Source organism: Lates calcarifer, linkage group LG19, assembly GCF_001640805.2.
Source record: "Lates calcarifer isolate ASB-BC8 linkage group LG19, TLL_Latcal_v3, whole genome shotgun sequence".
Classification (NCBI taxonomy): Eukaryota; Metazoa; Chordata; class Actinopteri; family Centropomidae; genus Lates; species Lates calcarifer.
The window spans coordinates 4,205,604-4,221,194 of NC_066851.1; the positions used below are offsets into that span (position 1 = coordinate 4,205,604).

The following is a 15,591-nucleotide window of genomic DNA, read 5'->3' on the forward strand; positions in this document are numbered from 1 at the left end:
TTGACTTTAGCCCTATGTGATTGCACATCACAAGGAGAGAACTGACAAATGTGTGAAGAGTAAGAACATCAGCACTCTCATCACGACAAAATGCTTTGAAACAGTCGACTACAAACTAAAGTTCATCCAAGAGGTACTACAGTTTTAATGTGAAAAATATTACAGAACACTGACTAACACAAAAGGGAAATACAGTGAAGAATAATATTCTTTGATTTTTTTTTTTTTAAAGAAATCTGTTTTAGTACAAATAATGTTGTGTGCTCAGGAGACTGAAGAGTTTAGTTTCTCTCAGGAATCAGATGAAGAGAACAAGGATAATCTTTGATCACCACAAAAGTATTTGATTGTAAAGAGTTTAAGAGATTAATTTAAACATGCCATTATTCAGACAACAATCATTTCAATGTATTGTCCCTTTGTTCTTCTGCATAGGATGGATTTGTGATGATTACATCTATGTGTAACAGTAAGTATCATTTCCTGTCATATCTAACTCTGTATGTGAGGGCCATTACAAATGATACTGAATTTAATTCCATTGTCACTGAAAACATTTTGTTCTGTCACTTTTCTTTGATTTTAATTTTAAGTTTTCTCCTAATTTATTTTAAAATGAAATGTGTTTCTCCATTGATCCAATCTTCTAATGTATGAATACCTTCTTTTTACAGCCACCTGCAATAAACATGCTTTGCTTAAGCAGAAAGACAAAGGTAGGGAACCTAAAGTCATAAATTACAGTACAGTTATCTTTGTATTTGTAACAGTTAACCAAACAAAGAGATATGAATCTGATATTAGAAATGATCTGAAGTGAGCAGAAAAGACAGCAGTGTTTCTGTTTGCTCTTTCATGCTTTGATAATGCAAGGTTATATCATGTACCAGTGCTTCCTGTGACTGACCACAGGCTTTTTTCTCAGGGCAGTTTTCATTCATAAGTAGCAAAAAAAAAAAAAAAAATGGCTGTTGCCATTAGATTTCTATTTAAAATATGCAAGGATTGCAGTATATAAAAATGTTTTGGCCTTTTGAGGGGAAATAAAAATGTGTTGGTAGATTAACTGTTTTCTCCTGACAGAGACGTCCTGGATTGTTGCTGCTGTTATTATCTTGCTGCTTGTTGCTGGTTGTATCCTCTGCTACATATACAGAGATACAATTCTCAAGTGAGTTTTTTTTTTTTGTGAAGTCAGTTTATAAAATGACATGTATTGGCCTCATCTGGAATATTCTGAAAAATGGTCTCTTGTTGTTGGTTGTTTCTGCAGCTGTACCGGACAAGATTACACTCCTGGAAGGAAGGAAGGTGCCCCTAAACAGTTGTTTACGTGGGGAAAAAAGTGAAAGACACTCTTCTTTTAGAAAGGGATGTAATGACTTTCTATCCAATTTACCTTTCCATTTGATCTGTTACGGTGTTATGATTCGACATACTTTCAGCACTTAAGAATGTGCCTTCCATTTTAAATTTGTTGTGTTTAGAGTAGTTTCTCAGCAAATATACCCTTGAAATCTATTTCCACTGCTGAGAACTACATGTTTGTTTTTAACTGTATTGCTTACAGTTAGTAAGTAGGACTGTGCTTTTGTTATCTCTGCCACTTCTGCAAGAAAACGCTTCAGGAAAACACAGATGTTATAGATATGTATACGTAAATTTAGCTTTTATATTAATTATTATACATATTTAGCGAATTATGTGGATTATGCCAGACTCAAACAGAAGATTTCTCTCATCAAATTTAGCCACATATAGCCCTACATCAGTCTTATGTTTTAGTAAAAAAGATTTTCAGCATTTTCATCTCCCAATTTCTCAGGGTAAAATTATGTTTGCCAAAGCAGCATCTCAGCTCAGTTGCAGGGTTTGTGTTGCAAAACAAAACACAAACAGTATTTGAATAGCCTCGGCCTTAATAAAAGTTGCACAGCCAGAGTAGTTAGTCATGATGTATTAGTGCAGCAATGAAAAGTTCTTGAGGCTGTGGAAGCTGACAAACTCTTTGCTGCACCAGCGAGTGCACTTTGAGGACCAAAGCCCAGTAGCGATACAGCGACCTCCCCATGACCAGTCAGGACTCAGTAGTGGTGTTAACATGGACCAAAGCTGTGGAAGCTAGGAGACTTGTAATGCAGCACCAGGGAGTGCCCTTTCAGTGTCCTGTAGCATTACAGCAACCCCTCTTTATGAAGCCTTAACACACACACACACACACACACACACTGCACAGACACACACAGATGGCTTTAAATATAATAGTCAAAGGGTGGACCACATCTAAGTTAGTATGGTGTTCAAATATTTCTAGTGAAGATATATACATATACACATATTGCATTTTTAGAAATATATGTATATCCATACTGTTGGATAATACACTAAATGTATTTATAAAATATCAAGTGATACCTTATATTTATACACAGATATAATATGCTAAGATTTGTTATATTTACAGTTGTTATATTTAGTATTAACATAATGATTCCTTAAATTAACTTATGAAATCTGTATTTTGTATAATTAATCAAATCATGTTACGATTTCTGCTCCAGCTGTTTTGCTTCTCGTGTCAAATGCATTAAAAATGAAACATGAAAATGAGAGTTGCTTTTGTTTTGGTTGTTGTAATTATAGTGTGCAGAGCACAGCAACAGGGGTGTGTTTTTATCATCTGGTGGTTTTTTTTCAGCCAGTCAAAGTGAGTGAAGTGGAGTGGGGTGAGGGAACTGCTAACAGGAAATGACTTGAGTTTTTGCTCTATCACAGCTCCTCCACAGACTGACACTACAACTAAAACTGCCCCATTTATTCTCTCTGTCTAAATCTTTGTAGTTTAAAGACACATTTTGTACACATTTTACACGTGAAAAATAAATATGCTAAGTATATTAAATTTGAGCAAACTTGAGTGTCTTTGCAGTCAGACTAAACATCAGTATACTTCAGGTGTGTTAATGATTAATTTGAAGTTTGAAACAACCAGTTTTTTACTAAACATATGCTCATATGCCTAAGTTTTTTAAAGTATACTTAGCACACTTAAGTACTTAAGTATGTACTTATATACATGCTTGATTAGAGAGAATAAAGTTTACATTGTATAATTGGAATATTTAAAAAATGTGTGAGTCTCTCTAACATACCATGAATATATTCTTATTGTAGTAATAGAATGCTTAGTTATACTTTTGGCTTAGTCCAATTAATAAAAAAAATACACTTTGTAGTTAATTACTAATATACTTTGTTATGACTTAACTACTTCGTACATAACATGCTCTTGCTAACTAAAAAATGTATAACCAGTATACTAAAGGCTGAATTACTTATGTGACTATACCTTGTAGCAGGAGGAAAAGGTTGGGTGGGTTTTTTGGGCTGATGAGTGTATATCAGACATTAGTGAATTTAGACAAATCCTACTTTTGTGACATAATTGAAATAATTGTAACATGTAGTAAATAAAGAAGAATGGCTATATCTATATAAATCTATGAGGCTGTAGGTGATGAGGAGCAGGTGGTCAGGTTTAGGAGGTTTGCTTCCACAGGAATTAGTCTCTCTGAAGCTGAGAACAGTCCAGCTCCAAGACAGAAAAATGTTTTTTCTTTGAATGTTTGGAGCAACACATTGTCAGGGAACTTTTATCAAACTGATTATAATAGGCAGGAGGTTTATCTGATCTGCTGCAGAACAAAAAGCACTAAGTCTTAGGACTTTTTATATTTTCAAAGCTTGTAGAAAGTTTTCCAGCTACATGTCAGATAAGTAACAAACATCTGAATTCAAATGTGTTGACTACAGCAGGTGTTGAGACAAGATCCAGTGCTCTTATCTGAAATGTGGCTCACCATGTATTAGACTAAATATTTTACTGTTAGTGTGAAATAATGGCTGAAATTATTGCAAGACCTATTAACCCTTAAATACACACCTCAGGTCTTAGACGACCTGGGACTACACTGTACTACACTCTAATTCATTAACTAGCATTAATTAGCTCCCTGGTATTCCCCTAATAATTAATGTTTATTTAATGTATAATGTTCTAGTGTCAAAATGTTAAGAGTGATAAAAAGCATTGTTTGTTTTCCTCTAAAAGTCTATGAAATGTGTAGGAGTGTAACTTTTTTCATGTGATGCTGGCTTCAAGTGACAGGGGTTAATATTGTGTCTACTCCGGTTTGACCTCATGATGGCGCTGTTGTCTCACTGGAAGCTGTCAACAGCTCCTTAAATTAACATGAACCTGAAGCTACTTATGATAAGGATTTAATGTTGACTCAGATCCTCAAGCAGCTGCTGTCAACACACAAGTAGTTTTCCAGGACAAATGTCCAATTTGTGAAGTTAGAAAATCTCACACATACTTTAAATAAAATATCTGGATACAACAACAATAAAATAAAACAAACAAATGATTTGACCTAAAATGTGAGATGGGTGTAAACAAGAGGAATCATTATCACAGCTACCACCAGTGTGCTGGATATCAGTAGTAACAGTAGACACACCTGCACAATAAACTAACCATCTCTAAAACAGAGCAATAACACAAGGCATTCTCTAATCATACACAGGATTGCTCACTTTCATCACATCTCTTCAGTCGAAACGCAACAATCCACACAGTGTCACAATAGACACCTTGTTATTCCTGTTTGGCAGATGAGACAGTTCTGTTTACACAGTATTAACTCATATCTTAAATTTCCACTCATGCTTGCATTTGGTAAACTGTTCATTCAGTCATGTGTTGCCCACTAATAAAATCTTCAAGTCTTTCTCTGTAAGCTGTGATGGCAGGAGAGAAATTTAAAATTCCTCACGCAACACAACCTGAGCCTGTGTCTAACCCCTCATCCCTTACCTAAATCATAACTGTGGCCTCATTGGATGAGATATACACCCTGATGTTCTTCATAATCTATTATTTATCTCTGGTCATTGTTGACATTCTCATGAGCTGGTAAATATTAGTCTAGAAAGATACTTTCTTCAAAACAAAATAATTATGACTGATTGTGCAACAGTCTGTATTCTTGGTGATGAGCCATCTACAGTTGTGTCTATTTACTCATTTATTGACAGAGCTCTACACTTTTGTTCTAAACAACACAGCCTATGCTTTTCTTTTGAAGTAGTTGTCTACCTTCTTCTGTGTTGGGGCAATGATGAAAAGAATTAGTTGCGTGCCTGCAGTCAGACCAGAGGGAGCTACATTGCAAAGACTTTGGTGTTAAACGTCTGTTAACTCAGAGCAAATGAGTCAGAGATGTGTGTTGCATCACAGCATGTGTCCAGCTTGTTTCTTGGCGTGTTAATCGCCTTCACTGAGCTTACAACATACTAACGCTAACGCTGAGAAGGTTCAAAATAACAATATATAATGATTAATATAATTATAATTAGTCAATTAATTGATCAATTATTCTGTGTAAATACATAAATAAAATCATAAATATAAAAATATAATTCCCACCTAAATAAATTTTTGTAATTCTTTTCTGTGACCACTTGAGGGCAGTAAACAGTCATGGTATTAAACCTCATGCTCTTAGACATCCACGTATGCTCATGATGGCAGACACAGATATAGGCCTAAATACTTCCGGTGACCTTCAGAGTAAAGCAGTTCAACTGTACCGTGGGAATGCTCAGATCCTGGGACAAAACATTCACAATAACAACTCAGGGATGTTTTATTACAGTTCACATGTTGTCAGTGATACAGCAGCAGCTGAGAAAACTGTATAATGTGTAGAGGAACAGTACTGTACTGTCCTCTTGATGAATGTATAGTGCATCAAAGTGTTTTGAAATATCTATACCAATTACATTTTACAATGAGGGAGATGGGAACTGTATATAACTACACACTTAATTTGATTGAAGTCTTCAGATGTCATTTAATATTATGGCTTTTATTTTAAGTAACCTTTTGCATATATGAATGGTAAAATTAACAGAGCAAATGTAAAATTAATAAATAAAAATGAAAGAATAAATCAATGATTAAAGCCTATTGTCTTCTAGTATTTTAATATCAGCATTACACTGTAAAATGAATGCCTTCTGTGCTGTATTCTAGTGATCCCATTTGTTTTGACATTGGATAATGTTTCTTTATATTACTTACATATACTCATCAGAGTTACATATTTTTGCCATGGAAACAATTATTACATTTCTCTGGAAATAATTAAACAATAACCCTATACTGAACATGTAAATATCAAGTAGTACATTGTTGACAACATTATCATGTTCTGTGTCATTGAAGAGGTCATATTATTTACATTTTCCATTTTTTCAATTCTGCCAGTCAAGGATAGTGTCAGATAGTCTTTGTTATTTTGGAATGATGATAGGGTGATGATATTTTGAATACTAGATGGAATCACAGACCTTTGGACAAAGTGTGATGTCAGTGAATTACTGTAAGTGCACTCCCATGTACAAAAAAGGACAATTCCAAGTCGAAAATGATTTTTTATTATTATTCATTTAAATTAACAAACACTGCTATACATATTGCTGTTTTTATTAATTTTGAATCATTTTAAACAGTTAAAGCATTTGGAAAATAAGTAATAGAAGTTGAAAACAGGCGACAGACAGTAGATGACATGTACAGTAGAAGATCTACAGTCAATGGCTTTCCTATGTGTGTCGAGGGGCTTCAGAATATTTCAACATACAGACATATCAGACTTGCCCACAGTAATGTTTTTGGTTATCATTTCACCTCTTTATGTTGTCAAACAGGATCAAATGTGTCCTGATGCATCACTTGATATTATAGCCAGTGATGTTAAACCCCAACATCAGTGAAATATAAATAGCCGACATGGTTTTTCCAAACAAGTAGCAGCAGCTTGTATTGAATTTCAAAGTCTGTTTTCTGCATCCAGCGCAACAAAAGTCTTCCAACCACAACTTTTACTCCTCTGATAACAAAAAGGGTTCAAACAAAGATGACACCCCCCTTTAACCCCTGACATTATACCCATTAGGAATGTTTGAAGTAAACCAAAAAATCACCCAAATATCGCTGTTGTGTCCTTCTCAGTGCACAGTATTGAAATCCCTCATCCCTTTAAGATACACATGTAAAAATAACAAAAAAAAAAAGAAGTGCTTCATAGAACTCCAGAAATATTACATCTTCCCAAGGTGTCCCCTCTTTCATCTCAGGCCAGCTGTAGAGAGAGTCTTCTTATCCCTTCCTTATAGTCAAAAAGTGACCCGTGTCTGGCCCTTGTTTAAAGCCAATAAGACTTCCACTAAGTTTCTTGCCGAGTACCTCCATGTTGGCATATGTTCATACACCCATAAATCAGCACATCTGAGTTGAATTTAAACATCATTTCTTTACTAAAAGTGACAGATTTACAAACACAGTATAAACAGGGTTGACATCATTGGCAGCTGGCGACAGTCTAGACCACAGTGGCTTTTTTTCAAATTTGAGCAAAATCCCTCCTTTCAGACAAAGACGGACGAATTACAGGATTACATGTGTCATACAGACCTTTTTGGCTTTTTGAAACCTGACCTGCCCTGAGAGGCAGTGTTGAAAAAGGTAAGACCTTTATTTAGAGAATGCAAGAAACAAAGAAGTACGGAATCCAGTGGAGGAGGGTTTTGCTCAAACCTTTAAGTCTGAGCGAAAAGACAAAACCTTTCTCGATGTGACGCGATGAAGTGATGAAGTTTATCGTCCCTACACTTCTAGTACCAACACTTTGGCTAGACCGTTCGACAGCCCGCGGTCCTGCAATGCTCTTCACGATGGGGTTCTACTACACCAGAGAGATATCCCTGACATCAATGTAAATCACATACACTTTGTCATAAACAGGTTGTAAAGTTCAGGTACAGAATCACTGAGGAAAAGCACACCAATACTACTGTAAAGTCAAGCCACTATGGCAAAATAGAAGGTATAGAGTATTGAGGAACTAGTCATTGATTGAAAGTTGGCTCGTATCGTTTGCAACGCTGAGGAGTGCTTTGCAGTCACCCCGCGGATGACAAGTTTGCTTTTCTACAGGCATATTAAGGAGAGGACAATGTCTCAACAAAACACTTTGTAAAATTTAATCAGCACAGTCCATAAATACAATTAAAGAGATGGAAATAACATCAGAAATGTGTACACACTCTTGGTAGCAATTCCTGAATCAAGGTCCAAGTTATGAAAGGACAAATCTAAATGGAAAAAAGACGAGAGGAAGTCTTTGCTCATAGTCTCATTCTCTCCTCAGAAATTCCAGTAAAATGCTGACCTCGTTGAGTGAATTATTGATTCGTCTTGGCGGAGTGCAAGTGTCTGCATGGCTTTTTAAACAGATTCAAAAAAATATATTAAGAACACGCTCTTTAGTTGTAGTCACACCAACTCACAACTGCCACATTTAGGCATGTCTTTCTACAGAATTGTCTGCCCAGTAAACAAGTTGACACTCGAGTTGAAATGGCGAAGGGATGACACTTGTTTTAGGATTGGTGCACACACTTTTACAAGTAAAAAATTTTACACTGAAGCAGAACAAGAAGAAACACACGGCGTAGCCCTTGTGGGTCTCCCCTCCGCGGAGGGGAAACGGCTCACATGGTCAGCTTGGTCTGGACTTTTGAATGTGCTCTTGGGTCTTTAAAAGACGCTGGAGGGGGCGGGGAGGGGGTGCACGCAGTCGATCCTCACGCTTGCCTTCAGCCACAGTGTTTGTTTTTCTCAGCTGCGCCGAGCCGAGCCCTCGCTCAGAGGGCCAGGAGGGTGGGTGAGTTGAGGGAGTCTGAGGACTGGTCGCCGCTGCTGCTGCTGCGCCGGTGGGCCTTGGAGCAGGACTCGGAGGAGGGCGAGGGGCTCTCGGGCTCCAGCATGCTCGGGTAGGTGAATATGAGGCTTGGGGCGTTGGGTGTGGCGGCTGGGGTGGATGCCGCCACCACCGGTGTGTTCAGGCTGTCTCCATCTGTGCAGTACATCCCGCCGCCGACACCACCGCCACCCAGGCAGATGGGCTTGATGACGGAGCGCTGAGTCTTGCCCACGCCCTCCTCGTCGTCCTCTGGCTCTTGCTTCACCACCACCTGGTTCATCTGAGCCCGAGGGCCCATGTTGGGGCGCATGGTCAGGGGGAGTGGAGTACACTGCTGCTGCTGCTGCTGGTGCCCCGATGACTGGTGGCGTTCCTCCATGGGCAGCTTGCACACGGGATTGTGAGCAACCAGCATGAACTCCAGCTTGTCCTTCTCCTTCTGCAGGCTCTCAATCTCCTTCTGCAGGTCCGCTTTCTCCTCCTCCAGCTTCTCAGTCTCCTGTTGGCAGAGAAATAGGAAATGAGGGTGAGCGCTTGAGCTTCAGTATGAGCAGGTTTGTTTTTGTTACCAATATTTAGGGCATTTTTACCATTTATTTGACACTGACAAAAGAGAGATGATTGCGAGGGGGAACAACATGCAAGCCAGACATGAACCAGGGTTAGTGCAGTTTATGGCACCTTTACCACAAGGCCACCAAGCTACACTAAGCACCTTTGTTTTAAGTTGATAAAAACAAATACTGGGTAATCAGTAACAAAATTCATAGCTGTAAAAATGACTTTCAGCTCAGTTCAAACTTTATGATGCCAGAGTTTCTTCAACAATAAGGTAGTACGACTGTGAATGCTTCTCCAGCACACCAAAAGAGGGCACTGTTTGTTTGCTGCTGTTCCTCAAACATGGAAAGTAGCACAAGCAACACATTAAATCAAGAATTTGTCACGGGCAATTTAGACCTACAACGTGTAATCTCAAAGCCTTCTGCTTGAATTTGAGCTTCACATAAATGACAGTGCATTGTTTGCGTCTCAGAGATATGCGATCTGCATCAACAATGTCTCATTAATATGCCACATGAAAGACAAAGACAGATCCCGTAAAAGCTGTTTGTCAGTCATAGACATCAGGTGGATAATGATAAGGTGACATGCAGTCTGAGAACTTTGACTCATGGGCAAAGGTATGAGGAAGTCGTACACAAGAAGTCAAGCGAGGCGGTGCCCAGTGAGACACTTCGATGAACGGTATCAAAGAGGAGCTATTGTAGGAATATTGCTCCTTCTTTTCACTGGAAAGCGACACTTCCTTATTTGGAAGTTTAAAAAACAGGCATGTAAAGGAGGAAGTGCTTTTTTTTCCCCTGGAAGCATTGGCTGTGGTGTGTGTGTGTGTGTGTGCAAGCAGCATGTCTCTATGTGGGATTGTGAGACAAGCAATTTGCCCCTTTTACAAAATGTCCTGCATTCATGGAGACAGCTGCCTACAGCAAATTCCATTCCTGGGGGTTTTTTAAGGCCTTGACAAGCTCAACCTCACTGTAATTCGGCTAATTAGTCCATTTAGATGCCGTTACTGTCTGCCAGGCAGGGCCGCGAAACAGCCCTACCTCTGTCTACAGCTGCCCGAGACAAAAACCTTTTCATCGCCTGTCATCTTTTCACTCAGACCTTGCACTCAGAGACACAGCAAGAGTCAAACCAGTAATGCAAGGTTGTAAATTTAGGTGTGGAGTTCAATCACTCCTCAAAAAGTGGACTCCTGCCAGATTGCTGAACAAGTCTGACTTTTTCTGTGGATTCTTTTGTTGCTTTTTGGACATTTTTGATTTCCTGCATTGACAATTAACATGAGGAATTTAGCCAAAAAAAAAAAAAAAAAAAAACCCAAACAAAACAACAAAACAAAAACAGGAAGTTGGGTGTTTATTAGCTAGAGCTGTTCGCCACACAAGGAAACAAGGAACAAGATACTCCAGCACTTACACTGATTTGTGGTTGTTTTATACGATTACAGCGGAACCCACTGGAAGATTCTGATCTTCTCTGGTGGCTCCAGGTTTCGAGATTTCTACTCACCCCTTGCAGCATCTCGGTGAGCTCCCGTCTGCGGTTGCGGCATTTGGCGGCGGCTAACTTATTCCTCTCACGCCTCACCCTCCTTTTTTCCTCTTCCTCCGGGGTGAGCTGAGGGTAAAGCAAAGAGCACGGCAGGTAAAATAAGCTGCTTGACAGACGCGCACAATCAATATGATGTGAGGAGCAAGAATATAAACAAGAGCTGGATGATGCTACCTCCTGACTGTGAGCAGAATAACAATGATAGTTTATTCAGTGATTTGCAATGATAGGAATGAAATCTTTTGCTTTAGTGTCAGAGCAAACACACTTCAAAAGCATTGCAGAAAGCAACAACTTCACATAAAATCCTATCCTAAAAAAAATCCTCTTTGTAGTCCTGTGGCTCCCACTCTGTCACCCCAGGTCCCTCACCTGCTCATCCCTCTTGCGTCGGCCTCTGGCATCCCCGATGGAGCGGATGACCCCGGGCCGAGCCAGCGTGTTGTGAGCCAGCAGCCCCGGTCCGTTGGTCAGGTGATGGCCGTACGGGTGGGATCTGGAGTAAGGGTTTGACATGGAGGTGATGACAGTGGGCTGCACCATCCACTGTAGGTCTTGGCTGGTTGTGATTGCATTGATGGTGGGTATGAAGGCACTGTTGGAGCCGGGCATGTCGACCCTGTACTTCTGTAAAGACAAGGAAGAGGAGAGACATGATGAGAGGGGATGCATGATGAAAGAAAGATTCTCCAGAAAAGTGGGGGTGGGAAACAACATGTAGGGGAGCAGGCCTATATGCTGGTGTGGTTCCAATGCTTGCAACTTAACAACAACAACTTAAGCTTATAAGCATCTTAGTTTGTGTCTGTGAGCCTTGCTTTGTTTGGCTGACAGCACAATCGAGACCCACACCACCACCCACCATTATTAAAGTCACACTTTTTTCCACATTTCAAGCATATAGTAATGATTCAATCCACATAGGCAAAATGCTGTGTATGTAACTCCTGGAGTGGAACAGTGACACATGCTGTGAATCATGTGGGAAAGCCCAAGGTGTCCAGCGCATCTCTCTTTACTACAATAACCGTGAGACACAAAGCCTGAGCTGGGGAGGTGTTACACAGGTCTGGACAGGAAGGGGGGTTAATATGGATCTTAGCTGCACATTTGGCAGAGGAGATCTAAAATGCAAAAGGTTTTATGATGGAAAAAAAAACTTCATTTGTCTGGAAGATAAATTATTCCACAAGGATTTATTTTCAAATATGAAATCTCATCTGTGACAGAAACAATTATTTAATTGTTGGAATTAGCCTTTTCTTCTAAAAACATATTTGTGGTGCATTTGCCTGTAGTTGTGAGGCATACCACGATGCAGAATGGTATGCTGCTGGTCCAGAGACAAGAATATATCTTCATCTTCTGGCACACCACTCAAACAGAAAGACACTCCTTTTCAAATCCCCATGTAACCCCAAACCTAAATATATAATTATCTACAGTCTATGTTCACATGAGTTCATATGACTTGCATAATAATCACCAGCATGAGAACCGATGTCAGATCAGTATTACTTCATGTCTCTGGAGCCCTCAAACAGACGGGCTGCCTGCCTGCCTGTGTGCGTAATTTACGCACGTCCCCATATCCCCGTTATTCCCGACTTTCCGTCGGATATCCCGGCAGTCTATTGGAACTTTGTTTATCTGGTGAGTCATTGTGTATGGGATTTGTTAAGCACATGTGAAACGCAGTCAGTTCCAGTAAGGGGGAAGCAGCCAGCTGTAACAAGCCAAATAGTTAGCCAGAATTATGTGAGAGGAATTTTTGGAGAGCTTGGCTTCGATATAAGGGAATTAATATTCCCTTCAAGTAAAAACAACGATTGAATAAATTGTATAAAACGCAGTGTGAAAGGCATAAACATTCAGCAGAGACACTAAATATGGATAAGTTCGCTGAAACTTCTGGTCTGATAAAAAAATGTTATCGGTCTCATAAAAAAGAAAAATGCCTTGTTTTGATACGTCTCAATAAACCTAACAAAGAGGTCATGTTCCAGCCCGCTGTAATGGGAAACAGGCAGCCAGTGTGTGATTACAGGGAACCAGAGCAATGATAGATACGGGCCAAAAGTCGTTTACCGTAATGTTCCGTGAGACCTGACGGGGCTTTTCCACAGAATTGCGCTAAATGTAAGAGTTGGGTGCGGGCAAACAACATGCCACTTCCCGGATTTCTGTCCTATTATTTCTGAATGTAAGGACACGGCGTCCTCAAAACCCTACACTGGCACACCGACAGTGTATGTGGAGTATATCTCACTGAGAGCGTATGAGAGCAAAACCTCTGATGAAATCCAGGGTATACATGCAGGGATCGGCGTTTTAAGAGCAATAAACGCAATTGTTGGCATTTTGTCGGGTGAGGAAATGAAAGGCTTTTGAGAGTTCTGCCATGTGCAACCCGAGACCCGACTGATCAAATCAGCCTACAGTCTGATCCAGAACCACCTTATTTCTGATAGTCCACTAAAGAAATATTTGCCACAAATAGCAACTTTAACCGATCTCAGATCTCATTCTGCAGCGACACATTCCCTCGATGGATGTCCAAAATGCCTCAACTCCTGACCAAGACAAATTAGACATCTCCTAACCCTCAGCGTTACTGCCTGTTGCACTCTCCACTGTAAGCTTCAGCCATGCCCGTTCATTTCCAGACTAACGCACAGTATATACAGCTAAGAATAAAGTGTGTATGTGCTCCGAAGATTTATCTTTCGCGCAAAACGCGGCTCCAGTTGGGTCCAGCAGAAATGTTGTAGTTTTACGCACGGACAGGAGAGATGGCAACACCAACAGAAATCGTGGACCTGAAACTGACATCTGGAAATCACAGACTCTAATTCATGTCAGCGTGTCCCCCTTCTCTTACACCGAACAGCGCACAGATCACCCTCATCTGTCAGTGTATGTACTGCTGCACTTTTGTTTTATTACAGGGACCGACTCAAGAATAAATGTTTTTATTAATTCATATGCGCGTGGCTTCGCCATTTCATGTACGCACTAACCAAGGCGTAAATTTGGAATCTGATCAGAGTAAATCATCAGACTGTGTCTAGATAGCTTATGACAGATTTTAAATGGTATGAGTCCGAAATACTTGTGCATAGATCGAGTGTTGCATCTGTTGAGTCACCGATGCAATCTGTGTCATTGGGTTCATCCGTTTTTTTCCCAAGCGACCTGGAGGATTCCTTAAAGTCAATTAATGGATGGAAGCGCGGTCCCATGATAAAACAGGGATAAAACTAGCAGGGATTCTCAGAGGCTCTGCACTTCAAATTAAATTCAAAACACACATGCATATCAGGATGTTACTACAGATGCTGTCGATGCGTTTCCTTGTTACCTGGTAGCTTGAGGTAGAGATCGGACTTCCGATCGTGCTGCTGCCGCTTGTGAAGGACTCTGGCTGGGCCGGAGAGGTGCTGCTGCCGCGGGACGAGGTGTCGTAGTTCCCGGAGTAGTCCTGGTACATGATCCAGGAAAGAGGAAGATTTCAGTAGACTGTTTGAACTCTGAAACCTCTTTTTTTAAAAAAAAAAATCCTCGCAGATAAAAGGCACCAACAGAAAAATCCTCTGACTCGAGACGTTGTAAATTTGGGAAATCCAGAGAAGAGTTGGCAAAGACAAAGTGCAATAATGCTCCTCTAAACTAACCTAAAACATCTTACAGATATTGCAAATTAGAATAAATATTTTCTTGTATGTTAGCGTTGCTTTTAAAAGGCTACTTCTTATTGTGCTTGAATAATTCTTGAGCCGCAGGTAAACCTACACTACACTGTTAAAGATCCTCTCAGGTGCGCAAACTTCAACCTTAAGTCAGTGGCACACCTTCAGCAGTCAAATCCAGTTGAGACAAGTGAACCTGTAGTTACAGAGTGACTCACGCAGGTTAACATTCGCTTTAAAGCCTATTGCCTGTCTAACCTTCTGAATATTTTCCGTCGGCTTGCCTACTACACACACTCTCTGAGCTCTCTGCTGTTCACGGAACACTTCGAAGTTTTTTTTTCTTTTCCTTTTCACCACACTACCTAAAGATGACTCACTTCAATGGCACTATGAACAAACTGCAACGGCTTTTCAACACCAACGAAACAGCCTACGTCACGCCTGGGCGTTGCGACTCCGTCCAGGGAGGGGTCGACTCTGCATAAGGCAGTGAAAAAGAAAGATCCGCCGCGACCATCGTTCGCCCAGCGGACACAGGAGATGTAATCGAACAGCACGGATGCAGTAAAAGTAGCAAAAATATGTCTCGAGAGATGTATTTTTTGTTACGGACGTCAGCGCCCGCTGCGGAGTTCACTATTTGCCTGACTTGCTTCGGTCCATTGACGCATGTTTCCTGAAATGGGCAGTTGCGTCAGAGAGCGCGTGTGGGTTTCCTTGGTAAAGGAAGCGTCAGACACTGGAGGGATTCCCTCCCCTCGCGCACTGCACTCCGGACTCGAAGCTCACAGCGCGCGGGTCCCGGTCCGGTTACTCATGAGGTGTAGGGAAGCGAAGATATTAAAGCTTTTAAAGGTATAGATGAATAGAGTGTGGACGCGTGACAGTCTCGTGTTGCGCAGCTCACGTGCACACTCACACACACGTACACACACAGTGAGAGT

The 15,591-nt window shown here is 40.4% G+C and overlaps 1 protein-coding gene across 1 annotated transcript; it reads right to left on the reverse strand.

The window, feature by feature from the left end:
• Positions 1–6,481: 6,481 nt before the first annotated feature.
• Positions 6,482–15,058, reverse strand: fosl2 (FOS like 2, AP-1 transcription factor subunit). The gene is made up of 4 exons (XM_018695205.2): positions 14,317–15,058; positions 11,328–11,582; positions 10,914–11,021; positions 6,482–9,333 (listed from the first exon to the last, which is right to left on the reverse strand). The coding sequence occupies exons 1-4, from the start codon at positions 14,443–14,445 to the stop codon at positions 8,776–8,778; spliced, it is 1,050 nt and encodes a 349-aa protein (XP_018550721.1). The 5' UTR covers positions 14,446–15,058; the 3' UTR covers positions 6,482–8,775.
• Between the last annotated feature and the right edge of the window lie 533 nt (positions 15,059–15,591).

Coding starts and splice junctions, on each gene's coding strand:
- fosl2 (XM_018695205.2), bottom strand. CDS start 14,445: ATGTACCAGGACTACTCCGGGAACTACGACACCTCGTCCCGCGGCAGC. Junction 11,583..14,316: donor TCTCTACCTCAAGCTACCAG/GTAACAAGGAAA, acceptor TTGTCTTTACAG/AAGTACAGGGTCGACATGCC. Junction 11,022..11,327: donor GACGCAAGAGGGATGAGCAG/GTGAGGGACCTG, acceptor CTTTACCCTCAG/CTCACCCCGGAGGAAGAGGA.